Source organism: Rhamphochromis longiceps, linkage group LG1 (genome assembly GCF_057381845.1).
Source record: "Rhamphochromis longiceps isolate RC_006_pf linkage group LG1, R_longiceps_female_GT1.1, whole genome shotgun sequence".
Classification (NCBI taxonomy): Eukaryota; Metazoa; Chordata; class Actinopteri; order Cichliformes; family Cichlidae; genus Rhamphochromis; species Rhamphochromis longiceps.
The window spans coordinates 22,494,381-22,522,105 of record NC_140557.1 but is presented as its reverse complement, the minus strand read 5'-3'; the positions used below and the strand labels follow the sequence as shown (position 1 = coordinate 22,522,105).

The window sequence follows — 27,725 nt, the reverse complement described above, 5'->3', positions numbered from 1 at the left end:
GCATTATTCAGCTTCAATATTACAAAATGCATGTTGGACGCAGCTTAACAAAAAAGTCCCCTGTTATACAGGAAATATCTAATAGAGGAAATATAGTTTTCACCTACCTATCCAGCAGCACTATATATATATTACAGGGATAACGGGTGGTACAGAAAACACGGCAAAAGTTGAATGTCCTTAACGTAGGAAGGTGGGAGACAGCGGAGAGATGGAGGACGCAGAAAGCAGACGGCAGGAAAATGAGAGGGAGAGGACGAGAAACTGGGACGTACCATCAGGTGCTCAAATTAGGGGGAGTCGACTCCTGGATCACGTCTTTTTGAGATTATTGCGCAAGCACAGACCCGCTGTCTTATTATCGGCTAAATAAATGGGATTTCCTTCATTATTTATCGAGTTTATATTACTGTGATCATTAAACTAGTCAAATACAGGCTAATACATTAAAATAACTTGTTTTTTCGTTTAGAAGCATTTTTTTTTAATTATCTGTCGATAATCAGACAGCTAACTGCAAATAAAACAGTTTCTGTGGATAAAAGGAGCTGACTTTAATCTTACAGGATTTCGGGGGTGTATTGGTATGTCGTTGACAGTATGGCCATCAATTATTAACCTTTTACCCAACCTATAAGACGTAAGAGTAGAGTGACGTAGGCTAGAGACGCTATTCATAACGTAAAGGCAACATCCTCCAAATTAAAGCGGAAAATCAAGGCTTTAGCGTCACTGGGTACATGAACAATAAATACATTAACAAATAATTACAATAATAAAATAAATTATATAAATATACATTTATTAAAATGTATAACATATTCTTTATTCTAAATATATTTTATATTCTAAATATCTGATTTCTTTTGGTTACATCATAGTTACATAACACTGGACAAACGTTTGCATGTGTGTGTGTGCTCAGATACAGATTTTGAAGTTGAAACAAAAAGAAATTTTTTTTTTCTAAAAGCTTCTTTTTTTTAGATGTTTGTTTAAAAAAAAAAAAAAACGTCCCAGTGCTCAGCTCTTGGTTCACTTTTCCATGTAAAAGTGAAGTCCTGTGGCCAATGGCGTGTCCAGCGGGGTGGCCTGGGGGGGCACAGGCCACCCCCCCAACCAGACTGGCCACCCCAGGTGCCACCCCAAAGGCAAAACAATAAAATTCAATCAAATATCAAATGTCCGATTATGTTTTCACGGTGACGCTCAGATATCCGAGTGTAAGTGAATGCAGCATCGGCTTCTGCGCTATGTGCATCACGTTAGCAAAGGTAGGAGAGCCAAGCACGAAAGACGTCACTGCAGGAAACAATTTTTCGGTGAAAGAAAATGAGGACAGAATAAATGTCCCGGTAAGTAATATTAAGTTTGTTGAGTTTAGTAAACTTCGGCGAAATTAGAATACCAAGGAAAAAATAACACTTAAAGAATTATTGCAGCCGTGGAATATTTCAGACAGTATGCTACAGAGGGCAGCTAACATAAGAGTTATGAGTTATAAGATGTAATCTAAGTCGTAACATTGCTGTATGGAGCTGCAGATTTGGTTGCAGGTTAACATAGCTGGACTGGCCATCGGGCTTATTTGACTTATTTTTTATTTATTTTTGTAAGGGCATGAACAATGAGAGGTGGTGGATTGGCCAGATGCAGGTCGATGTGTAGAAATAACTCCGTTGTTTGGTGGTGGCTATGGCGGGGCTTCCACAGAGGCAGCAGGTGGATGAGGGAAGGGGAGGCAGGAGGAGAGCCCCGAGGCAGCCGCCAGTCCGAGTGTCAGGTGAACTGAACTTCAGGTAAGAAGTTATGACCTGCAGTCTATCTGGGTCAGATATGAACTAAGTTTAGGTGGAGTTTATTTTCGTTGTGCTGACTTTTTACTGTCAGTTGCAATAACTCATACTGCGTTCTAGCCAGCTTGGAGTTTTTATACAGCTGTTCGGTTGCTATGATGTTACTGATAGTGAACTTTATTTTATTCATAAGGTTAGTTAGTAGAGTTGCCAACGGCTCCTTAAAAAAATGGAATGGTCCCTCAATCAGAGAAAATATTACACGTTTCGTATTGAGCTGAGAAGAGACGCAGTTTGTCCCGAACTTCAGCTAGAATGGAAAAAGACACAAAGCTGGATTTATTCTGTCTTTACGCTGCACAGCTGCCTCTTCTCTCATCCTCCCTCTCCTGTTGCTACTTCAATCATGAAACTGATCGATGATCAGCTGATCGGCTTTTCTCTCTTGTTTGTTTATCGCCCACTTTGCGCCAGAAAGACGAAACCAGCAGATGTCACGCTAAACAACAGCAGCACGTTTAAGCTTGATCGGCTGTTGTTAGAATTTATTTAATATTAATTTCTAGTATCAGCTGATGTTTGCTGGAGCCACAGCTGTAAAGCTGCTGGTCATGATGTCGGTTTGGATATCTGGTGAGAGGGAAACGTGAAGACCACCCACCAGGATCCTTTTTTATGTAGCTGACAGCTGGTAACTGTGCAGGGGCGGGTCTAGCAAAGTTTTGCCAGGGGGCCAGGTAGGGCATTAACAGGGAAAGGGGGCACAAAGAAATACTTTTCTTTCCTATTCTCATTTAAAATATCTAGCTTTTATTAAATAATTATCTAAATCTTACAACCAAAGTTTTTATCTGACGTAAAATGTATAGAAATCATACATATACCAAAAAGACTGTACATCACTGTCACAACAGGGTTTGTTTTCATTCAAAGGCTTTATGGCTTTAATACCTGGTGGGTCGGTCTGTAGTCAAAATGCCCGATTTTCTGTCCCAGTCCAGCCCTGCAGGTTATACTGGCAGTGTCACCATGCCAGCTGAATGTATTTCATCATCAGCCAGTGTTGTTCTTTATCAATATTACCAAAGTTTACCATAAGGCAGCATAGAAAGTATTTACTTGCTTTCAGGTTTTATTCAAATATTAGTCTTTTCAGTTGTTTCTCCACTTTTTTCCTGTTTCAAAATCAAACACCAGTTTGTGAGAAGATTATCTTCTTTTTTTAACAGGCAGAGAAAGTTTTGCATTGGAATGGCTAATTTGTCAATTGTTTGCTACAAATGTTCGTATTTTAATATTCAAAAATGTTTTTGCCCAAAACATATGTGCAGTATATGTCAGTAAAAATACTATGCAAATATTGCTGTCCTTGAATGCTGAGTAAACACTGACAAAGCACTGATTGTATCTCTTGTACTTTATCAACGCAGTATCTAAAAACTTTGCACCGTAGTGGTTAAAATCTCATTCTAATAAGAGTTAAAAGTGCATTTGGTTATTAGGTTTATAGGATTATTGAATTATGGTTAAGGGTTGGTAGAATTTTTTTTTAAAAACATTATCTGCCAATTAAATCTGCCACCCTTCTCCAAATCTGTGCCCCTACCTGGCCCCCCCAACAAAAATTTTCTAGACACGCCACAGGCTGTGGCTGCAATGGCTCTTTGTTCTCACGAGGATTTTCGCATTTATTTCTTCTTTTCAAGACCACGGCAAGATGTGCAGCAGCCCCGACGCCATTTATATGTCGATCCAAAGACCAAAGTGATATCTCAAGATAGTAACTTGCAAATTAAGAGGCTACCGGTCCGTACCAGCTGACGACACACACGCGCACAACCCAAAAGGAAATTTTTTATTACATATCCAGATCTTCTTACACAATATGGATTTGATTTATTATCTGCAAGGAGCACGTCATATGAGGGGAAAAATGGGTGGGGGAATTGGGTCATGATGTCATGCAAAATAAATTATTAACGGCGTTTATCCATGTATCCCAGTGTCGTCACCGAGTGTGAGAAAGCGTGCATGCGCAGAACAACCGTTCCCACTTCAATAAGTTGACGTTTCTGTTGTTTCTTGCTGTGAATCGCGCGCAGAGCTGAAAAGCTTGCTCAAACTATGAACTGAGCGAACAAAACAAAACAGAAAAGAAAAAAGAAATCACTGTCGGATCTCCCCCTGGGTCTTTCTAGATGACATCACAAAGGGGAGCGGCAACCTCTGAAAGAAAAGAAAAAAAAAAAAAAAGCACCGCTCTCTTTGAAAACGTTTGCTGATAATTCACAAACCACCGGTGGCGCCCTTTCTCCACAGCACCTCCACGGAGTCTGTGGTCTGCCATTTACTAAAAAAAAAAAAAAAAAAAAAAAAAAAGGGGGGGGGACGAGTCAGGTGTGCGTAAACATAAAGCTGCCCTGGGTTTGCGCAGCCAAACACGGAAGGGGAATAGCCAATTCGTACGCGTTGTTCGGTGGGAAAATATCCTAGGGGATGGGCTAGATTCTCGGGAACTGCTGCCGTCCGTGTCGGGATTCGGGAGTTGTCCGGCTGTTGGCACATACACACACAAGCTACAAACAACAACGTGAAACCCGAAGGGCTCGATATGTTCGCTAATCCCAGGGGACTGTAATTCTCTTTCATGGATCGAAATAGTCATGCAGAGCTCGGACGTGAAAACGACCACCACAGCCGACGACGTGTTGCAATTAAGCGGAGAGCCGAGCCGCCAGTTTCCAGCGCTTTCAAAACGGCCGTGTGATTAATTACAGCTTCGACTGTGCGTCTCAGGATTGCCTGACAGCCGGGAGGTAACCGAGGAAGCTCCCGGTCTTTGATGTCTCTGGGTCCATTCATCCTTCTGTTGTAATGACGTCTGCACGGTTATTTTAATTCCATCGGTGAGGCGTTTGAGTGTTCATCCAGCCCCCAACCTTCAACCGGTGTCGGGGACGACGAGCCTGAGGCGGGTCGACAGTCGCAAGGATATGGAAAAGAGAGCGGAACCGATGCAGTGGGTCTTGGCAAGGCATCGTCAAAACACAGGTGAGCAGTAGCAGCAAACGGATGAGACTTGACTGTAAAGCCGCCTTTAGTTATATGCACACGCAGGGCAGCAAAGCCCGCCACGACACGGCCAGCGTGACCCGGCTTTTAAATCCACGTCTTAGCGCTGTTTGAGGCACATTTCTTAGGCCGTATCCTCATTTGCTGGGGCGGCAGGATGTCACCTCAAGCAGCTGTCCTGATTGCATGAGACTGGGTACTACTGCCACTGATGGTGATCGACTTGTTGGAATCACACGTTAAGGTGCTGGAGCAAAATACAAACATCAGCTAACAGCGGTGTGAGTGCTTTTTATTCTTGTGTGTTTCACCTTTATTTGTTAGAAATCACACAGGAAAATAATGGCAGTTTTTTTTTTCACAATTTACAAGAATAAGTAGTGCAGAAGACCTCTTTACTCTGTGGTGTTTGTCTCCTCATTTAGTAGGTAACTCATCAATCCCCTGTTCTTTAACATTACTACAGAGGAGCCTTTCCAACAAGGCTTTAAAGCCTGACCAGTACATTATCCAGACTTTATGCTTGCACGCTTCCCTGCAAAAAAAGGGACCTGGCACAGTGACAGTAATGGGGACTGTCACACCTCTTTATCATTCACACTGAATATTTCACAGCTAATTTGGGCCCTTCTTTTCTCACGACTTCCAGTTGTGGATCCATGCTTTTCTCTTTTCTATCTATATTTTCATGCCCACTCAAAGTGCTCTGCCTTTATGAAGCCACGATGGATGAAAGATGACCGCAGGGTGTAAGGAGAATGTCAGGCTGTCCCAAAGTGGATAACAAATGCCTGAAAAATAGCAATATGCTGGTTTAAGAGAATGACACAGTATTTGAACAAAACAAGAGATGAGAGCAGGAAATGTTGGTTATTACTCATACAGTGGCACTCACTGTTGTCAAGATCTGTTGTGGTCTTTGGTTTTATATTAAGGTGCTTAATATGTTGTTTATGAGCTGCAGCGAGGCATGTTTATGACACACAGATAAGTACTGGACTATACCCATGCATACATATCTCATTTCGTTTATGATTTCTGCACAGGAAACTGCATAGAGGAATTTTTGGCACCCTCCTCCAAAAAAGCTTTTAGCCATCCCCAAAGGAAGTTTCACCCAGCGCTTTCCAGTAATACAATAAAATAATTTTTTTTTAAACCGCATTCGTGAATTAGGATTTCATCTGCTGCAGCTTAATTGTATAATGTGTCCGAAATAAAAACAAAATACCCAAATTTCCCTCTAATAAGCTAACAGACATGTTGCCTTTACTGTGCTATTCAGTCAACCTCTGAAGGCCCATTCTGATTCAGAATATCCCTGACAGGGTTCTCTAGGGTCCTACATTACACCTATAACTTGCATATCCTTTATGTATTTAATCAATATTGTAGTCCACGTCCCCACCTTAACCCTCCATGCACACATACATGATTGTAAAGGGTGTGGAAAAGCTTCACACAAACAGGAAAGGAGGGGAAAACCCAGTTAATTTAGGTTTTGCGTGAAGATCTTGTAAGGGTGAAGATTTTTTTATTTTTCTTCTCATTCATTTTTAAGCTCATTGCTAGTTTTCCTGAGATCAACTACAGCTAAGTGTTTTTGCAAAATAAGCCAGTCAGGCCATTCCTGGCTATGTCAGGCTGCATCAACACCAGTGTAAACACTTGATTCACTGGTGTCCCTGTGAGGCTTCTCTCCTAATGAAAACCAAGTGCCTCCAGCAGAGTCCTGGTGGATATGTTGTCTCTTTGTTTTCCCCATCAGTTTTTGCGAGAGTTTCTGTTACGTCACCTCTTCTTGTGCTAGAGAACTGCCTGCCTTCTCGTCTTCACTCTAGACTTATTAATTTAATCTGATGTAACAGGTCTAATGCTGGTGTTTGGTTTTTCACAGCGAGTTAAAGAGTCAAAAGGCTTTTAGATAAAGCAACGGAGAACATTTGGCAGTATTTATGGAAGTGCAGATGACAAAAAGCATTAATTATCGACTGCATCAATGCATCTTTTTGCAAGGGTGTAGATATATTGTTACTCGTTTATGCTTTCTGATTTGGACTTCTGTACAACAATCAAATTACCCCTTTGAGCCAACACTTGGTGAACATTGGGAAGGTAAAAGTCCCTTTTAACAGGAAGAACCCTCTAGCAAAACCAGGCTCAAGAAGGGACAGCCATCTCCCGTGACTGGTAGGGGGTGAGGGGAGGAAGACCGGACAAATGTTACAGCTTAAGGGAGAGGAGGAGGATGAGAACGTGCAGTTGACATTTACAGTAATACATTTTATTTTTGGAGTTTACAGTAGGAATGCAAACAGTGTAACGGTAACCAAAGCAGCTGACAGTAACACACTGCAACGTTTATGTTCTGTACAGAGCAGTGCTGTACAGTTTGTTACCATTAGGGATTATAGTAGGCACACTGCAAAATACCTGTTTACCGACAAGTCTAGCTGCCAAATCCATCCATCCATTCATCTTCACCCTGGACAAGTTACCAGTCTGTCGCAGGGCTAAAGCTTGAGTTAAACTTCTGTGGGAAAGCTGCGTCCTAACTGACAATGTGACTGGAAACTCAATATTGTAACCATCCACGCCATTCAAGTCATTGTGCTACGCATCAACCCAACGTGTAATTACATTTATTGGGACATGCATGTCAGGTTACGTAGAAGTTAAAAGACTCAAGGTTAAAACTGGGATCCGGTTATGACGTAAGTTATGGCATCAATGGGATGCAGAAGTATAATTAACGTGTAACACAAAGAAACCATTCACACGCACATTCACACCTAAAGGCAATTCACCAGTTAACTGTATGTCTTTTTACTGGTATTTAATTGTAATGCTTTTAAACAGAGTTACAAAGATCAAGGCACTGTTATTGATAAGTAGACAGTAAAGTCATAGAGTTAATGTCCTTGGAAGTTGGAAGTTGATGATGAAATATACAAGCATCTTTGAGGTTTTTTTAGACTGTCTTGATTAATTTTCATTTTTTGAAATTCTTGTAAGTTTGGCTTTTCATAAATAACTTGTTCATGTGCATGAGTCAGAAGCCAGTAGCTGTGGCTGAGCTGTGATAAACACCTTGTATAAAAGGAAGACTGAGTGGAAGTTTTTTGGATTTACGGCGCGTGAAATTTTACGTTTAAACAAGACACTTCTGCCGAGTTCCTCAAATCACCTAAACTGAGAAATTAAATGAGGGCAACAGAACAGTTTTAGTTGAGCTATAAATATTCAGCTCAAAATGATAATGCCATAGGCCCTTGAAATTGAGTTTCATTTTCTCATGTGTGTCAAGAGTCCATTTCAGCATTAAAGGGTACTTATTTTCCTGTTAGGCTACATCATGCTACAAGGCAGGATTTTAATAGTGAATACTTTTCTTTGAAATGAGCTGAAACTTGCAGTAGTTCACAACAGGCTGGAAATGTGTTCCAGTGACCGCTGTGTATTTGCCTGACATGGCATTGGAAGTGCACGAATGATCCAGCACAATTAACATTTTCAAATCTGCTATTTTAAGTCCCTGTTATCTCCGCTATATATGTAATACTTTGCATGTGCCTGAATTTTAGGTTTTATCTTCTTCACTGTGAATCCGTTGCCGGTCCAAATAACTCATAAATAAAAGGGAAACATTCACACATAAATGAGCTAGTATTGATTATCTGACAGGTGTTGTTTGTCGGCGTCCCCTTCCGAACAGACGTGTATGCTTTCCAAAATCTGCAAGCCGCACCCGTGATCAGACAGCTGTTCAGTGGAAGTACGTGGAAGAACGTCTATTTGATGTTCCCCAAGAAATGCAACAGTGCTATGGCTGCAGTAGAGTGTTGCATGGGGAGAATTGATGAAGTCACTATATGATCGCATACGATGAAAAACACATTCGTATATAGTATGTGGCAGCATGCCACAGACAGGTTGGCAGACCACATATGTTGCCAGCCGAACACACAAACACATAAAAGCATCATCATGTATACACAAACACACGCATGCAATCTGCGGCGCACATACTATCACATCAAGTGGAAGAAGAGAAAATGGAGTGGGAAGAGGTGAAAGGGATTGAGTGGGCGGCGGTGGGAGAAAAAGATGGAGAAAGAGGCAGAGGGAGAGTAGGAGTGAGCGGCACATGGCTTTCAGTCTAAAAAAAGATGAGCAACGCGAAACCAAAACCAGAATCTGGATTAGCTTGATAAGGAAGAGGAGGGGTTGTGAAGGGGAGGGCCGGAGGAGAAAATGTAGATGCGTGTGCATCTGCACCGAAAATGGTGCTCATAAATGTCCTCTAAAATATGAATACTGAATGAGTGTGTGGGTAGGAGAGAGCATGAAGATGGGGAGATGAGAAAGAGAGAGGGTGAGATTCTTTAGGATGGACAGAGTGGTGCTGTCGTGTGACAGAACGGGGAGAGACGGGATCATTAGAGACAGCAGAGCCAGGGATGTGACAAACGCTGGAGAGAATCTTGATCTGAGCAGAGTGTAACACTGACCCAGGCAGAAAAAGAGAGAGACTGGAGCAGATGGATGTATGACAGCGAGCAGAGGAGACGGAGAGATTTGGTTATGTGCCGCAGTCACATAGTCATGCCAACCCAGCATAACCTCAGCATTTTCTGTAGACATTCTTAGTAGCCTGTCTCTCCAGAACTGTGCCCAACACCTCACTACGTGCCAAACTCTCTTCAGCCTGCCATGTCTGTCTCAAGTCAAGTAAATATATATATTTTTTCTCCTTTCTATCTCATTCCCATTGATTTTGAAGACATAACGAGCTACCTGCTGCATGCCTCTATGCCCAACTGTGTGCTCGCAGAGCCTGTCTTTAATTATAGATCACCCTTTAATGGTGCACTAGTTAAATAACCCTTTCACACATAACCCCAGAAATATCACACAACATTAACGTGAGTCAGTCCAGTCTAGAAAGCAATTCCACCAGATAATGTCTTATGGAAGAAATTCCGTCATTTATAATTGGCACACAAATGTCACAGAAATTATACCTGTACATTTTGTGTGTACAGTCACAATTTCAGACACACTTTTGTGAATGTACAACATTTATATTCTTATCTACTTCAAAGATATAAATTTTTAATTCAGAAACCGAAGGGGCCACATGAATATTTACATCCTATGGATGAGGAGTTGCTGCAGAAACTGTGTGCGTGCTACAGAGAATTTCAGGTACCTAGAGGATGCAGACCTCAGGTGAAAGCAGGAATCTCCTTTTTTTTTTTTTTTTTTTTTGGGATACACATTAGATCCTCTCCTCTCTCCCACGTCCCACCAAAAGCTAACAGGTAAACTTTTCAAGCAACCCCAGTCGCATAACCTAATTCTGTTCAAAAGATGTCATGTGAATATATGAAAAGTGGACTAATTACTGAATATAGTGCATAGCTGTTAGTTTAGTAGCAGGCTAAACTTGGATTAAAATTAGATACTATGTTTATCGCTCAAAAGTGTGTATTTACTGTCTGTTGCCGTTTTGGATGGACACCCAAAAAAAGAAACATGTTCCAGACTGGCATCAAGTAGTGTCACCCACTTGACAACATGTTCCATCTTTGTCTGATGTTATGATGTAAAATACATAGATTACTACACCTGCAGAGCTTCCCAATTTCCCGTCATTCTTAGCGTTAGACTTAAGAAAGGTGTAAACCCGTAAAAACCTGTAAAAGCTCACTTGCTTGTTGTAATTTCATAGGTTTACCCAAAATCTGCTTTTGCTCTGTTGGTTCAAATGTTACCTGTTACTAAGGGTCTACTGGTGTTCACACCACAAAGTATCACAGTGTCTGTGAATAGGTAAACCTTTAAGCAGAAGCATAACCTATTCCTGTTCTGTCCATGACTGGCTCAGTATGCTCAGTATGGTGTATTTAAACACTAATTGGAGGACATAATTATGAAAAAGATTTCGCCGTCATTTTTATGCATTGAAAACATGCACTGCTATAACTATGGAAAAAAAAAAAAGAAAAGTCAAGCTGCATAAAAACAGCAAATATATATATATATATATTTTTTTTTTTTACAGTGACCTTTTAAGCACACAGTGTATGATTGCAGAATATGTCAGTGTCAGTTTTCAAGTTTTTCATATTTATTAGGGGTGGGAGAAAAAATCAATACAGCATAGTTTCACAATCCATGCAAGGACACCAAATATCAATTTCTTATTAAATAAAGTAACAAAGTAGGGCTCGTTTCACCTGATAGGAAGTAATCTTTCTGCAAGCAATCACATCTGACTTGAAATCACAGCAATCACTCTCAGAGAGATTGTCAGAGGTTTGCAAACAGATGCAGACAGATTGCCAACACATGACCCCATTGAGTCACAGACTGACTGCAGACGGACTCTGTCTTATGTCAACATTTATGGCAGGTTTTGGTGGCAGTGTCGGTATGTTTGACAGTCTCATTTAGTGGCACAAAGTAACTGCAGTGAGATAAAATTATCCCATTGGTTGAAACAGTTTAACTTTGAGGATGTAATTTGCTGTTGAAAAGACATAACAAATTACAATATATCTTATTGCAGTACTCCAGATATGTTAAAAATTGCATTAATATCGTAATGTAGGGTACCTGGTGATTCCCACTTTTAATATTTATTATTGTAAAAAAGAGTGAGTGGTGTTAGAAATGTTTGGTTCAGAGCAGGGAATTGTATTCCTGATCATAATGGATTAATATTTCTCAGCTGTTTGTTTTCAGACCACTCAGTAAGTTGTGCTCTCATCCCTCTGTGTGAGGAGACGCTTGCCTGACGAACTCAATGTTCTTGAGCTTGGTTAGAGTGTTGATAGATGGGGAGGTTGCGCAGGGAGAGGGTGTGATAGAAAATAAAGGGCCTCTAACCAGCGGGCTGTGGGCCACAACTTGGCTTGATGCTGCTGCAGCAGCAGGCTCACTTTGAGGAAGAGGATATTAAAACACCTGCTGATAGTCATACCAACCAGCAACTTGCTCTCTGTAAAACAAAGAACGGGCAGCAGTGCTGAATGTTGTGGTTCCTGTATGTGCAGATTTTAGATTCAGGTCCAGTATTCGTGACTCACCCAGTGGTGTAGTGTATTGATACGTCAGCAGTGCTCTGTGTAATTATTTCAGCAGTAAGACCTGGTGAGTTGTAACGTTTCCCTTTTTGTTAGCAACAGCTCATTTATGTGTAGAGATGGGGAAATGACTGCAGTTTTTCAAAACATGTACAGGCAATGTCCAAGTCGAGAATAGGGATTTCATTAGGGCTTTGCTTGTGAATAAGATGCATCGTGCAGTTCACACAGAATCAGTTTGTGTAAAACATTTCAGAGGCAGTGCTGTGCCCGTTTAACTCGTTTGTCCCAGTCAAAGACAAAGGCATAGTGACGAAAAGGGAACCCTGTCATTGTTGCTACATCATTGTCACTGCATCGCATGGGTGTGGGCCTAGGCGCGGGGAGCACAAAAGCATTGCTCACGTGCATCGATACATTGTCGTCTCCTCTGAACGCACGCGGCTTGGATGCAGATGGAATCTGTAGCTCTGGATGAGAGTCGAGAGTTTGTGTGACTCATGCTTCATGCAGAATGCATCAATCATAGCAGAGTCAAGAACCGCAGTTCACACTGGAGCTGTCTGCATAGTAGAGTTTCTTTTTAGGTCAGGTTTTAGACATTTAGATGCTCTTTTGATCTCAGGTTACGAACACGGCAGGGAGTGTGGCAGCTTCAGGTGCTGCAGCGAAATGCGTTTTATTGCATGAGAAGGTTTAAAGAAGGCTTGAAAATCCAAGCAAAAATGTCAGTTCATTAAGAACTATTAACATCAGCATCAACATTAGATGGGCTTGGCTTTTATCTAGGCTAGGCATCATGGTCAATATCATGTATTATGGAGCAAAAGATATGCAGATTCGATCAATATGCACAGCAATGGAGAAATTGACAATTTGGATTTGAAAATGTATAGTTTTATTTTGAGGAAAAATAAAAAGTCACGTAGTTTGTGAAGATTTGCTCTGCTTAGTGCATCAGTGTACCTTCAAAGTTTAAAAAACAAAAGCAGAAACAGAAAAATCAAACAGTGGTTATGTTTCACTGATGGCTGATGTGAAATATGCTACCCCCAGTGCTCACAATATTGAACGCTATATGTACTGTATAAAAAGTGAAATCTAATTTGTGTAAGCCTAAGTGTTATGTAATTACATTTTAGGGAAGTCAAGGATTCCACGAAACAAGGGGAAACGAGCCATGCCTGAGACAGATCTACGAACCCGCATAAAAAAAAAAAAGTTAATAAAAAGTCGTTTCTATATCAGGCGTGCAACAGTTGTTTAATTTTCACCTTGGTCTGAAACATTTTCTTTGTCTCTTTTGGTTATTTTATGGTTATTAAAAATAGTACTCGAAACAATATATGGACTTTGTGCCTTTGTAAGTAAAAATGTATCAAGTAGTAACATCCAGTAAGCTACATTTAAACTCTACATCGCTGCAGCTGTAGAAGTGCTATGCCGATGACAAGTCCCGATAATGATTTTTTTCACAACATAATTTGTGCTCCAGCAACACTGTTCAGGTGTAGCTTGGCTTGAAATAATGGCTTTTGAGGACAGTGAATTCCTGATGTGTGAAAGTAGGATTAGTCAGCTTAGTCTGTCAGAAAGTGTCTTTTTTTTTTTGCTGTGTGCTGGTTGTGAAATGATCATTATGTTACCATAAATAACAACAATTTATGGGAGAACCAGGGAGGCTTTTTTTGTTTGTTTGTTTGTTTGTTTGTTTGTTTGTTTGTTTGTTTGTTTGGGGTTTTTGTATGTAACGTCCCTCGCATGGAGTTGGTGTCCTATTTTTATTTTGGGGATGGGATTTTGCAGCCTTTCTATATCCTTTTTTTAAAATGTTTAGTTTTCAGGTTGCAAATATCCAGCTCTCTGGTTTAATCACAGATTCTAAACTAATTAAGGAGGTTAAGTTTACCAGGGGAGCACACTGAACATGCAACATGGTTTGAAATTGCTATGGAGATTGGATATTCCATTTAATGAAGATGCTTTATGAGAGTCAATGTGATTTAATCCCCTGAAGCCCAATTGCACATTACATCCTGAGCACATGAGCATAATTCCCTTGAATTTTTTTTTTTAAACAATCAGTTTTCAATTTTCTGTTAGACGATGACCCAGAACCTTGAAGTTGATCGAGGTCAACTTCAATTAATCTGTCGCTAACTAATTACACTCCTTACATATGTATTTTCCACTTTCATTGCTCAAATAGCCTGGTGTACCTGTGGAAGGAAGGAGGAATGTAATGAACATAATATCAGGATGACGTGTTTGCATTTGACTGCGGTGAAAAAATTGTCAAAGTGCATCAGCTAATGCCTATAGTTGAGGCCAAACAGCACCACTAATAGGCTAACGTCCTCTGTGTGATGGATGGGAAAGCCCTTGAGGATGCAGTTGCTTTTTGTGAGGATGTCGAGTTGAGATATGAGATTGATGGTCATAGATGTTCATGAAATTTGGCTTTCAGAGTTTTGTAGTTGGAGGTCAGCACTGATTAGTTATATGCTGAACTGATTGAAACAGTAATCAGCACGGTTTAGCTTAAGATGAGCACACTATCGTACTCTCGACTGTTTTGAAAAACCTCTTAAAATGCTTATAACCACAAACGGAAGTTCAAGTCTGGTCTTGAGCTTGTCACATTCCAGTCATTCCCTAATGGACTTAGAAAACACACTGGTGCAATCAATTGAAGTACTGACTGTCCTTAAAATGTGTCCGATCTTTTGTTGCCAAACAGAAGCCTTGAAAATGACGATACCATAGATTAAAGATGGGAACAACACAATCCAGCCTGGATGTGGTTGTGCTTATTATTACTAATGAGACTTCAGCCACAAAACAACAGTACTCACAGAAATGGACTGTTCCAGCTTCTCAGACCTGAAGATTTGCTGTTTTTCCTCAGTCTCATGTTAATGTAGATAGTAATCACTCAGGATGATTTAAAGGCACCTTGTGTGACTTATTGTGAAAAGTAATCAGCGGTGCTCCTACTCGTAAGTTTAAATCAAACAAGATCAGCATGAAAAGGAATAAGAAATTTAAAAAATGAGTACACGATTTCTAAAACACTTGAAACTTTCTGATATGCATGAACTCTCTGACTTTGACGTGCTAACAAGAATTAGATTGGACAGATACACACCACTCTCCCTAAATGCATCTATTCTGATAAGGTTAATTAAAGTTAGGAACGTGTGTGTGTGTGTGTGTGTGTGTGTGTGTGTGTGTGTGTGTGTCATCGTTTTTTAGCTTCAGTGATCTAATGCTCTTGGTGACACATAAAATAAACCTGTAGTATTTATTTAGATAATGACTCTTGAGATTAAATGTCTTTTTTTTTTTTTTTTTGAGTCCTGTAAAACAATAGGAGCAGTAAAGTCAACAGTGGTTACGGTCGCTAGTAGCGCCCTCATGTATGCTTTCAGCAAAAATACATAAGTACATATGTCAAATGTACAAGTTTTAAAGACTATAAAATAAAAGTAACCAAAACCTTTAAACTTCTGGACCAGTAAAGGCTAAAACATCAGTTAAAGTAATAATCAGGCAACCTGCACAATCCTGCAGCTTTTAGATGCATCCCTGCTCCAACACAGCTGAATCAAATGGTTGGATGTATGTAAAGCTTACATGCATTCATACATGCCTTTTAATACTAAATAACTCTACAGCCCTCACATGCACACTCATATCACTGCTTGGCCTGCAGCAGCTGTGTCTCATGTTTAACTGCTTCATATTTTTCCCATCATATAGTTTAATCTTCCTTTGTAAACGGAGCCACCCTGCTGCCAGCACTTATTCATAATTGTGATTAGTCTGATGCTGGCAAAGCCTCCCCTTTCGTGTGAGCGTGGAGGGGAAATCCTGAGTTATCTTAGTGAGTTGATAACCAGCTTCGTGTGACCACTTACCCTGATTGCCAGTGTCGCGATAAATGAATCCAGATAAGGTAACAATACCTTGGGTATATTGGACTTGCTTCGTAGTAGATGATCCAGCTCCATCCATCCAGCAAGTTGGTCTTGATTTGGTAGCTGAATGAAGATAGCAGAATGTATACCAGTCGTTTGTAGAGCCTACGACTAAGCTATGCAAGTGGCCGCTGCTGTTGGTGGCATTTATGTTTGTGCTGGTGCATTACACATTAACAACCACAGCTTCGTGTCCTGGTGTTTTAAATCCGGATCTGGCCAATAGAAACAAATAAAATGTTGGAACGTTTTCCCCTCTTGGGTCCTCACTCTTTATTGTGGTCATTTAATTTTTTTCAGGGGCAAGCATATTTGTCCCTCTATTTTTTTCCACTTCTTGATACATTCTCTCACATCAGTTATGATAGTTTAAGCAATCTCCCTGAAGGAAATTGCTGGCATTTGTAAATCCTTATATTGATCATATGATTAGCCTTCGTTAACTGAGGCTATGGTTGTTATTCTCTCACTGATAAATTTAAGAAATGTTGTGAAATGTAGCTGAAAATGTACAGGAGGAATCAACAGGACTGAAGAGGCCAATGCAGGCTGAATCAGCCCAGTGTTTAGTTGCATTTCCTGGGAGGTTCAACTACGCGATGTAGATTTCCCACTGAAGCATAAATCAGGTTTAAGGCAGTTTGCATACGTCGTGTTCGGATATGTAATTTAGCAAATGCTCGGATGAAGGGAGTGTTTTTTTGTTTTGTTTTTTTGGTTTTTTTTGCAAAAAACGATGACATTTGAGGAAACAAAATACAACAAAGCCCCCAAACACCAGACAAAAAAAGACCTCCATATATCTGACACTTTCACATGAACAAACTTCACAGAGGAGATTTGCACTACACAAAAGCAACTGTCGCTCTCTTACTCCATTCAATTTCTAACCATGCTGTAATGTTTTTTTTTTTTTTTTTTTTTTTCCACTTTTGACGCCTCTGCTGGGAGTTTAGTCTTATCGTACCAGCAGGCCTGGAGGAGAGAGCTGATAAGTGTCCCTGTTGGTGTGGAAGATTTTTCTAGATTTCTTTTTTTTTTTTTTCTTTACTGGCCTGATTGTTTTGGCCTAAATGAGATTTTTGGGGGGGGGAGTTCAGATGTTTCCTTATTTCTGTCCCCTAATTTTTGTTCTCCCTCCCTTCTTCCACTGTCCTCTTTAATGCCGCTCCAACCCAGATAGAGTTTCACAACTAGAGCTAAGATGACTCCTGGGTCAATTTACATTTTCTTGCTTCCCCTCGCTCTCTTACACAAAGCTGAGGAGCCATTTCGTAGACTGAATAGCTATAAAAGCTGGAATCTGCGGATCAGCATTTGTGTTATGACTTTTAGAATAATGTGTTGCCTTTTCTTTTTTGTGCATTGCCTCCTTTTCTGTGAATATTTACTGCATTTATCCAAAACTGTGCATTCAGGCTATTACACCATTTGCTGTGAAAGACTGAGAGTAAACTTTTTCAGCCAAACACAACAGCAGCTGATTTCACTGTGCTGTCTGTCGTCTAACGTTAAGTGTGCCAATCAGTGAAACCACCTGCTGTAATGCTTTGATTGAAACCAAAACCTTCACACATTTTACTGCTCATGGTTTGACCCCTTTGCTTTGATGCATTGTCCTCTTTGTAATCCTGTGCCAGCACAGCTCAGGCTGTGTTGCTGTGAAAACATTTTTGTGTCACTGAAACACTGAAGGAATTAGTTGTTTCTGGGCATAAATTTCACTGTAATAATTTTGCCAACTTCACAAGAAATAACTGGGGTTTTGTTTTGTTTTGTTTTTTTGGTGTGTTATTTATAAGGTTTTGAAGATGAACTTTAAATTAAAAACTTCTGAGCTCTTGCTATATCATTGAAACAGCCACAATCTGGTTATTGGTGGGGCTGGAAACACTGTTGTGAAGGGGTGGGCAGTCAGATGGCCTTACAGTGTGGCATGCAATCCACTATTGGTTAAATTCTGTGGATGATATTAATTATACTCACCAGTCACTTCATTAGAATAGAATAGAATAGAATAGCCTTTATTGTCATTGTACAGAGTACAACGAAATTGGAGTGCCACTCCCTTGGTGCAAGTTTCAATAATAAATATAAATGTAAAATATAAAAAGTACAAAAAAACAATCGTAAGTACTCAAACAATAGTATGTACAATATATACAGGATAGCAGCATTATTAGGTAACCTGAATGAGTGCAGTTGGTGTTCATTTATGACCAGAGGGTACTAGTTTCTTGAACATGACCTTGAGTTCACAGTCACCAGATCTCAGTCCAGTGGAGAATCGTTGTGATGTGGTGAAACAGGAAATTCACATCATGGATTACAGCTGAGAAATGTGCAACACCTGTGGGATGCTGTCATGTCGCCTTGGACCAAAATCTCTAAATATAATTGGAGCAAAAATAAGATGCAGCACTTCCTAAGTTGGATCTTGAACTTATAGTAGAGAGTAGTAGATCCTTGCAGTCATATGTACAACAACTCATACAGTCACATGAGAGATGAAAGTGTCATTATATGATCTTTTGTTCAAATCACCCAGCCTTAAAGCCATTACACGCTGAGCACTTTGGAAAAAAGCGACACAAAATTCCTTATTTTTTGGGGATCTGAACTTGCTGTGTAACATATATACACAATGAATAGTATGTGTTTTTGCTGGAAATTAATTGTCAAATAATACACTGTGGAAAAAATGAAGTCGACATTATTTAGTGTTGAGCTGGTCCTGATGTTTCTAAACAAGACAAAGAAGACAAGATTCTGGGTTCAATCAGTTTTCATGAAAAGGCAGCAGCAGTGAGAATTTCATGGTTTGTTCCAGGATTTGAAACTGTATCACGATCGCTTTTGCACATACAGTCCTGATGCAAAGTTGAAGACCACTTGAAAAATGGCAAAAAAAATCATATTTTGCATTGTTGGAGCTTAACAAGTTTCCAAGTAAAGCTTCAACATGCAACAAGAACAACAAGAAGCAATGGGAGTACTAGGTTTGGTTGGCAACTACGTTGCTCAACCACAACTGTAAGCAGTAAAAACCTTTACACACCAGCCATGTAAAAGATCTGCCTCCTCAGATATGGTCCCAACTCTGCCAATAAAGCCCCTTTTCCATTAGTACCTACTTGGTACAAGGTTCCAAGTAGATCTTCAATATGGAACAAGAAGAAGCTGGAGTGAGACACAACATTTTTTTGAGCATGCAATTTAGTGAAAAGACGCTTAAACTGAAACAGGCTGTTTTACAGCAGATCAAAAGTTTAGATCTGCATGCCTTCAAAAAGCTAAATCTCTGCAAAAATGTGGATTCATTATCATTATGGGTATATTATTATGAAAGATCAAGTAAATTATGGAACATGAGATTTGCATTCACTTTTGTTAGTACTCATCATTTGTAAACTGGAATTGTCTACATTAGTAGGTTTTGGGTTTTTTGGGGTTTTTTTTCAGTTTTTGTTTGTTTGTTTGTTTTTGCAGTTGCATTTAATCCCAGTTGATGATCTGATAAAGGAACGTTACAACATTGTAGGAGTGCGTGGGCCAGTATTTTTACGTTTGTTCCAAACAATAAGGAAAACCTTTGATCTATATTCAGACAATGCAAATCAGTGCAGGTGTTTAAGCTCAAAGGGTACTTATCCACGGACCAAATGGGAGATCTCATTACTGAATAAAGGTGTAGAAAAGTCTGAGATGAGGGCCTATTATGCTTTTCCTTATTGGAATATGGAGCTGGAAATTGATGTAAAAGACTAATTTAGTTTGAAGTAGATTTAACATGAACACAGGGCAGAACTTTTATCTCTCTATTGTTAAACTATTAGACTGTGAATAGCCTAAATTTTATTCTGAGTTAAAGGTCCGTCCGACTTAAAAGAGGAGAAGGGGGCATGGGAATCCATTCTGACAACAGTGTTTCTTGTGTTACTGCTTGTGCAGTAAGAGAATAGTGAAGGTTTTGTTTAACAAAAAAAAGACCTCCAGATCTGCACAGAGAAAATGCCAGTGTTTTGTGTAATACTACACATCCCTGCTGAGAGCTATGTAGGTGGTTGCACAAATGGCTCAATGAATGGCTTTTTTTCTTCTTCTTTGATTTCTTCCTTCACAGGTAATTAGGTGGATTCTTTTTGAAGTAAAAATCACAAACAAACTGTATGTTGTATGCAAAAGAATTGTTTATATTTCAAGCTTATTTCACAACTTGAGCTTAGCTGGATGGCTCATTTTCATTGTGACGCGCTGAACTACAGTAGGAAGTCATTATAACACTTGTAGTATTTTGATATGAAAGAGTGGGTTCTCTCCGAGTGCTCTCACTTCCTCCCACCATCCCAAAACAGGGATGGGGTTGGGCTAAATGGCGGTTCTCTTTATTAGCCTTGTGGCTGATTGGCGACCTCTCCAAGGTGTACCCTGCCTTTGGCCCTGCCATCACTGCTGGGATAGGCTCCAGCATCCCGGCGGTCCTGAATTGGATAAGAGGGGGAAAATGCATGGGAGTAAACTATTTTGCCGATTACTGAAGAGGCTACTTGTCTTCAAGTCTTTGACATTTAATTTGACAGTTACCCTTCTATAATACCACTTAAGATTATTAGTGCTGATGGGGGTTTTTTTCCTTCTTCTTTTAAAATCCTTATTCATTTTAGTGCAAGACAGCAACAACTTTTGATAATCTCTGTTAAAAGGAAGTCCTTTCAGAAAATAATATCTGTGAGTCGATCATCATTATTAGGTCAAGAAGCTTTTAGGTGCATACTTCTTTGTTGTTTACAGTAAAAAGGCCGTATTTGAGATGACACTGTGAAATGTGATTATTTGCACCAAGTCAGTGTTCAGCAGAGAGGGAGCTTTTCTTTTAATGTTCTTAAACTGTATTTTCGACACCTTGTTAAAGTGACAGTGGTGGATGCATGCGTCGACTTTACCTTAAAGATCTAACAGTACGACGGTTGTGACACTACATGATCAAGCAAAAAACATTTGTGAGCATTTTCTCCAGTTAACTTTAACTGGAGTGAAGCAGAAGTCATGTGCAAAGCTACAACCACACATAAAAAGTCAGGAAACAGAGGTGTGAAAAAACTTGGAAAATATTAACAAAGGAACGCCAAATGAAGAATTTTGTTGCACCACCAATTTGTTGTGCCTGTACTCGGTCCAATCTGACTGGTTGCCACTAGAACAAACTTTATTGCATTAGTACACATGCATGCTTTCTGTGATTCATTTAAGTTGTCAACCCATTGTGTTCATTTATGATCCAACTGTACTTTTTGCTGCAGTTGTTATTCTTGGCAAACACGATCTCTTTGCACATTCCTACGTTAACCTTTAAGCAGGATATAATGCAATTTTCTCTGCTATTTTTTGGTGTCGTGATTCAATAAGACTTTATCAGCTATTGTTACTGTGCTTTTTTTTAAAGGTGATCTTGGGAGGTGCTGCCAGTTTCTTAATAACTCAAACAAATGTTCTGAAACAATACTAAAAGGCAGAGGAGGGCTGGAACGGGACCAATAAGAAAACTTAAAACTATATTTCACTTATTACAAGTTACTAAGTCACTCACTACACTGATAGATGTACTACAGTTAATGGTTTTGTCATAATGGATGGCATATTTTCTTTGACTGAAAGCTGCGTCGCCCTCTACCTCCCTCCACTGCTTTTATAGTTCATTTCAGTTTAGCCCAAAGCAGCTTGAGTAATCTTGCAGTGCTTGTGCAACAAAGGAGGACCCCGAATAACATAAAAGATATTCTTTCACAGGGCTACAACCAGAATGGTGACATCATATGTTCCAGCTGGTTTTCTTCCTTTTTATACATCAAGTCTTACACGTACACTGCACCCTCCCTCACCCACTCGATCTCCTCGTCTCTACCTTCCATTATCTGTCACTCTTCCCCCTTGGTGAAAAGTCTGTTGTGTTATTATCTCCACAGCCCTTCTTCACTTTTAGCATGCAGTGCATTTAAGAAACCGGGGAAGGGGGGGTTGGGGGGGGGGATTCAGGACAAAGAAACTTCCCTGTGTGGCTGCTGATGCTGAGCTTGGCATGATCTGAATGCTGTTTAGTTCAGAGATGCATGTGTTGTGTTCATTGTTGGTTTAGAGTTTTCATTGTGGCTCTGCTTTTTTGAAGATAAAGACAGAAATTTCCTGTATACTGTGCACCGTGCAAGGTGATGCTGACTGAATTAGACGTAGTGAATTAAAAATGAAGCAGAGTTCCTTTCCCTGATGTTTCCTCTCTCCCTTTGGTTTTCCTGCAGGGCAGTGATGCCTGGAATGGTGATGTTTCGGCGGCGCTGGTCAGTTGGCAGTGATGACCTGGTGCTGCCCGCCCTCTTCCTGTTTTTGTTACACTGCATATGGTGAGTCAGTGTTTCTTCAGTAGAAATGACATTATTATTTATTTATTTATTTATTTTTTGGGTCTTAACTTTTCAGTGTTTGGTTTGTAGATGTCTGAAGAAAAGCGTCTGTGTGATTGCTTCCTTACTCCGGTCTTTTAGGTTGGTGGTTCTGTCTGTAGTTGTGTTCGGCCTTCCATATGGCTCAGACAAGTCCTGTTCGGAAACCCTGGTGGACCATGGCCGAGGGTACCTGGGCATCCTGGTCAGCTGCCTTATATGTGAGAGCGCCATCATGTGGTTGAGCATGAGGGGCAGCATTTTGTACACACAGCCCAGGGAAGCTGTACAGTATGTCCTTTACATACGGCTAGGTAAGACATGCTGAGATGTAAAGTTTTTGGGGCTTTTTTTTGCATCCTGACGCTATGTATGATTGAAAGTGGTGCGTTACTTTTTTGTTTAGTTTGTATAGTTTTTACATTTACTAATTGATCATGAGTGTCCTCACACACTCTCCCTCTTTTTCTCTCCAGCTATTCTGTTGGTTGAGCTCGTATATGCTGTCGTGGGCATTGCCTGGCTTGTCCAGTATTACAAACCGTGCTCTGATGTCACTGCCAAAAACTTGGCTTTGGGTGAGTGAAACGTGGATATAAAGGAGAATGAGAAAGGTTTAAGTAAAAAGGGGTTTTGTTTGAATAATGTTTTAATATTCTCTGCAGGAATTGTTGTATGCAACTGGCTGGTAATTTTCAGCGTTTGCATTACCCTCATGTGTACTTTTGATCCCACGGGTCGGACTTTTGTCAAGCTGAAGGCAACCCGTCGGCGTCAGCGCAACCTCACTACTTACACGCTCAGGTATCAACAGGCTGCTGGGGTCAAGACGCTAATCTCTTTGTTATATTTGTTAGATTTTACCTATCAGATTTCACCTCCCCCCCCCCCCCCCCCCCCCTCTTTTTTTTTTTCGAACTCTAGTTCAATTGTGAGAGAACTTTTTTTTTCCCCCCCCCCCTTGATTAGACACAGGCTAGAGGAAGGCCAAGCCAGCAGCTGGAGCAGGAGGCTAAAGTTTTTCATGTGCTGCACAAGAGCCCAAGATACACAATCGGTGAGTCGCAAAACAAAACACACTTACCGGTAACATTTTTTCCTTGAATTTGAAAATATAAAGGAATAAAACCACTGCTGGTGTATAATGTTCAGTAAGACGGTCATTAGAATAAGCCCTGACTGGATTAATCTTGACTGTGGCATACAGCTGCTCTGCTCAGCTGCTTACCAGTGACATTAAGCTTTTAATGTGAAATAAAAATGTGAAATAAATTAATTCCAGATAACAAGCTGCCATCAAAAAGCTAATCTCATGTACAGTGAAGAGATTTGTTTGTATTTCTGATTACAATCCTGGCACATCTTAAGTCATGAAATAAAATTAAAAAAATTGTGAACACATTTAAAGATACAGTTCATTGGTGAGTAGGTAGCTCCAGTGGATAGGTGGCCATGTGACTGATAATAAAAACCTGGTTATGATCATGTATATTGGTATTCATCAGTTGGTATAAGGAATTAGTATTAATCCAAAACCTCACCAGTGATCTGAATCTGTGTTTACCTGATTATGACATCAGAGACATTAATTTTTGGTCTCTACGCCTTTCTGGTCATTACTGGCAATAGTGTGTAGTCTGAACTAAGCAATAAACACTTAAGATAACATGCTCACAACATGCATCCTTTGCTGGCTTTTGTAGTTCATTTTCCTACCAGCATTCTCTGATCTATGCTTCTTCCTTCAGGATGCGTATTCAGAGGTGGCCAGCCTTTTTGCAGAGTTCTTCAGAGACCTGGACATTGTGCCTAGTGACATTATTGCTGGTCTGGTACTGCTCCGCCAGAGACAGAGGTCTAAGAGATCATCTATCCTGGACCAGGTATTACTGTCTATTTTAATATGCAAAAATATGTTGTTTAAAATGTTTCTAAATACTCTGATCTTAATAATGTCTTTGTTGGTTTTCTTCCAAAGGCCAACAATGACATTTTAGCCTTCTTATCAGGAATGCCTGTCACTCGTAACACTAGATACCTGGACCTCAAGAACTCGGTGAGTTTCTTCTGTGTGACGCACTTTCAAAAAGTCGACTTCTGTTTTTAAATCCCATTCCAAACCACATGGACTCTTATGAAAGTTAGAATTGATAAAAATCATTGCAGAAATGTGACATGCATTTCTTGTTCTTTAAAGCTCTCCTGAGTCATATTTACCCTTGAAAGATGTTTTGACAATGCAAAGTTATTGCACATGTTGCACAAAGAGAGGGCAATTATAATAAAGGTTTTTCTCAAGGTGTTTCAGTTCAAATGACAATGGAAGAAATTGTGACAAATTAAGATGTAGTCTCAGCATCCCTTAGATATTGGCTACATAAATCACAGCTTTGTTTATATTTCAGTGTACATGGTGGGGGGCACAGTGGTTTTGCATCATGTTCAACGATTAGAACTCTTGATGTGACAGAATTTTTTTCTGCAGCGTGAACTGTATACGTGTCTCACTGTTAGTGTGTCTGCTCGCAAACATACCACACCAACAGCAAACACAGTATGTGCTCAACTGAAATAATATTTGAAGATCTCAATGATGTCTCAAGTTGCTCTGATGCAAGCGTGTGTGTGTGTGTGTTTGTGTTTGTCCATCTGTCTGCCTTTTCCTCTCTCAGGCTGAGATGAACATGTACAAGGATGTGTGCTATTATATGCTCTTTGCCCTGGCTGCTTATGGTTGGCCCATGTACCTGATGAGGAAGCCTGCCTGTGGGCTGTGCCGCCTCGCCAGCTCCTGCCCGTAAGCACTCAAACATACACCCGCACAGTTTTGATCTATTTGGTTTCTGTGTCTCTTGAGCCTTTCCAGTGCGGATCAAATTTCACATGCGTCAACACTTGCCAAGTGGTAATCCACTGAGACAATACCACTCTACTTAGACCCACTCACTGGCACAAGCAATGTAGAATTAATCACATACTCATATCCAGATTGCCTGCATTGGGATACTAATTATATCCCTGTAATCTTACCAACGTACTGTATTTCTCTCGTGTCTCTTTCACCTATTTTTTTTTTTTTTTTTTAAACATTGATTTGTTCTTCCTTTGGTTGACATCCTGTTTTCTTCTCATCTTCCTTTTTTTGGACAGCTGTACATCTGTGTCTGGATCTCGGCTGTCTCAGTCCGTGACAGTGGAAGAGGACAATTGTTGCGGCTGTAATGTCCTGGCCATACGCAGGCACTTCCTGGATAATGACCTCAAGCAGGTCCACATTGTCTACACTTCCTGCCACGATGCTGTAGGTGACCAAGTAAATAATTAAAGGTGCAATCAGAGTCTTAGAGCTCACAATGCCCTAAAGGACTGATATAGACAATCAAATAGTAGGAGCTTTCCGCTTATCAACATATATGTTGCAAAAACTGAGAGATCTGTCAACATCCTCTGCAGTAACTCAAGTGTGTTTTCAGGAGATGATGAACAATGTAAAGCCTATCACTGATTCTGCTCAAGACTGTCATGCACAGAATCTTAACGTGCAGCTGTAGAGGGGAAGTGTGCCATTAATGTGCTCTGTACAGCATTTGTGCTCGGTACAGCATTTCTGCTCACAGCATAAAAAACAACACCCACCCTACATCATAATTTACTTCATGTACTTGTCACACTTTGCTTCAGTTCATTATGTGGATGGAGAACATGCATTTTAGCTGTTAATGTAGTGACAGCAGAGCAACAACTGCGTTCCTTCCTGACAAGGAAAGTAACGCTGACGGTTTGTTTAAACCCTGTGTCGTGTAACATGTTGGTGGCTTTTCTGCTTCAGATGTAGATTTGTTTTGCAAAACTGTTTTATGTAATAAGGCAGTTGAGGTGGTGCATAAACACTTCTGGATGGACTCTAAGGCCTTAATTTCACAGCCACAAATGTAGTTCTGTGTCCATCTGTCCATCCATTCATTTTCTTCGATGCTTATCTAAATGAAGGTTTCAGGGGCTGAAAGCCTTTCCCAGCTATCATAGGATGAGAGGCAGGGTACACCCTCGGAGGGAGGCCAATCTGTCGCGGGGCCACTCCTGCCCACAACCACACCTGCAGTCAGTTTAGCATAGTCAGTTAAGCTAATGCCATGCATGGACTGTAGGAGGAAGTAAGAGTACCTAACTCCACACAGAAAGGCGCCAGAGTGGATTAAAACTTAGGACCTTACTGTGAAGTGCCAACCACTGTGCCACCATGCTGCCCTAATTCCAAATAATTAAAAAAAATAGATTTGCAATAAGTTTGCAAGTCAAACACACAACATAAAGTATTTTGCTTTCTTACAGCTGGTGGGGTATTATCGTCATCCTGCTGGGCGGGCGATGTTGACACCCAAGTTTGTGCATGCAATAACTCGAGAACAAAACAACATAGGAGTTTCAAATTGATACCATAGGTGTATCCACAAAAAATCTCTGGCGAGTTCAAATCTTAGGCACCTCGACCTCAAGGTCAAAGGTCAGGTTTTCTGAAAATCTTGTGAATGCAATAACCTGAGAAGCAGGATTTTGAAATTCATACCACTGGTGCATCCACTCGGAGGCTGAGGGGTGCCACTGGCTGCTGCCAGTATTTTCTTACAGTAGGTCCACTTTGGCTCTTAGTGGAATTAATTACACTCCAGTTACGCATTGGTCCCCAATACTCTGCTTTAAACACATGTCTTGCAAAACAGTTTAGGAAAAAGTAGTTGTTCGATTAGTTTCCTAATGACAGTGAAAATTAATTTTCATCATAATTATGTTTGTTTAAATTCCAGCAGCTCTCAAACTAGCAGTTGAGCTATAACACATCGATGATTTGTAATGCAGAGCGCAGCCAGCCTGCGCTGACTTTCCATCTATAAATTTCTTTTATGAGCATGCACTGTGCCAAGTAGAAAGGTTTGATGACAATGACTGTGCTGTGGTTGCTGGGCTCCAAGTGAAACAGTGATGCACAACTCTTAGCCCTCCACTCACGATCCTCTCACGTTCTAACCAGTTTTCACTGTGCGCTCTGCTTCAATCTGCATCTTTCATACAGGTTTACGAGACTCCATTTTTTGTGGCAGTGGATCACGAAAAAAAGAAAGTTGTCATCAGTATCAGAGGAACTCTTTCTCCAAAGGTGACTTTCTTTCTTAAATTTCTGTGATTATTTAAATCTTTCTCTAAGGCTCTCAAAATATTGTCCGACCCCATTCTCTTCAGTTCCTCACAACAACACCACCTCCAAAGCAGGTGAAGTTCTCATGGCTTAGTGTTCTCAAACTCCTACACCTTTTCACACATAGAGCAGAAACAGGACTGTCCACCTTCAGAGAT

At 40.3% G+C, this 27,725-nt stretch overlaps 1 protein-coding gene across 2 annotated transcripts in view; it reads left to right on the top strand.

The window, feature by feature from the left end:
• The first annotated feature begins 3,618 nt into the window (after positions 1–3,618).
• The window catches only part of dagla (diacylglycerol lipase, alpha), a 41,197-nt gene continuing 17,090 nt past the window's right edge, over positions 3,619–27,725 (top strand). For both annotated transcript variants that reach the window (XM_085402658.1, XM_085402657.1), the window contains exons 1-11: positions 3,619–4,847; positions 22,233–22,334; positions 22,476–22,687; positions 22,850–22,951; positions 23,039–23,177; positions 23,343–23,430; positions 24,122–24,256; positions 24,352–24,429; positions 25,046–25,170; positions 25,524–25,674; positions 27,445–27,528. In XM_085402658.1, the coding sequence (XP_085258784.1) occupies positions 22,240–22,334; positions 22,476–22,687; positions 22,850–22,951; positions 23,039–23,177; positions 23,343–23,430; positions 24,122–24,256; positions 24,352–24,429; positions 25,046–25,170; positions 25,524–25,674; positions 27,445–27,528 (1,209 nt within the window). In that variant the 5' untranslated portion in view covers positions 3,619–4,847; positions 22,233–22,239. The remainder of the gene's footprint in view (positions 4,848–22,232; positions 22,335–22,475; positions 22,688–22,849; positions 22,952–23,038; positions 23,178–23,342; positions 23,431–24,121; positions 24,257–24,351; positions 24,430–25,045; positions 25,171–25,523; positions 25,675–27,444; positions 27,529–27,725) is intronic.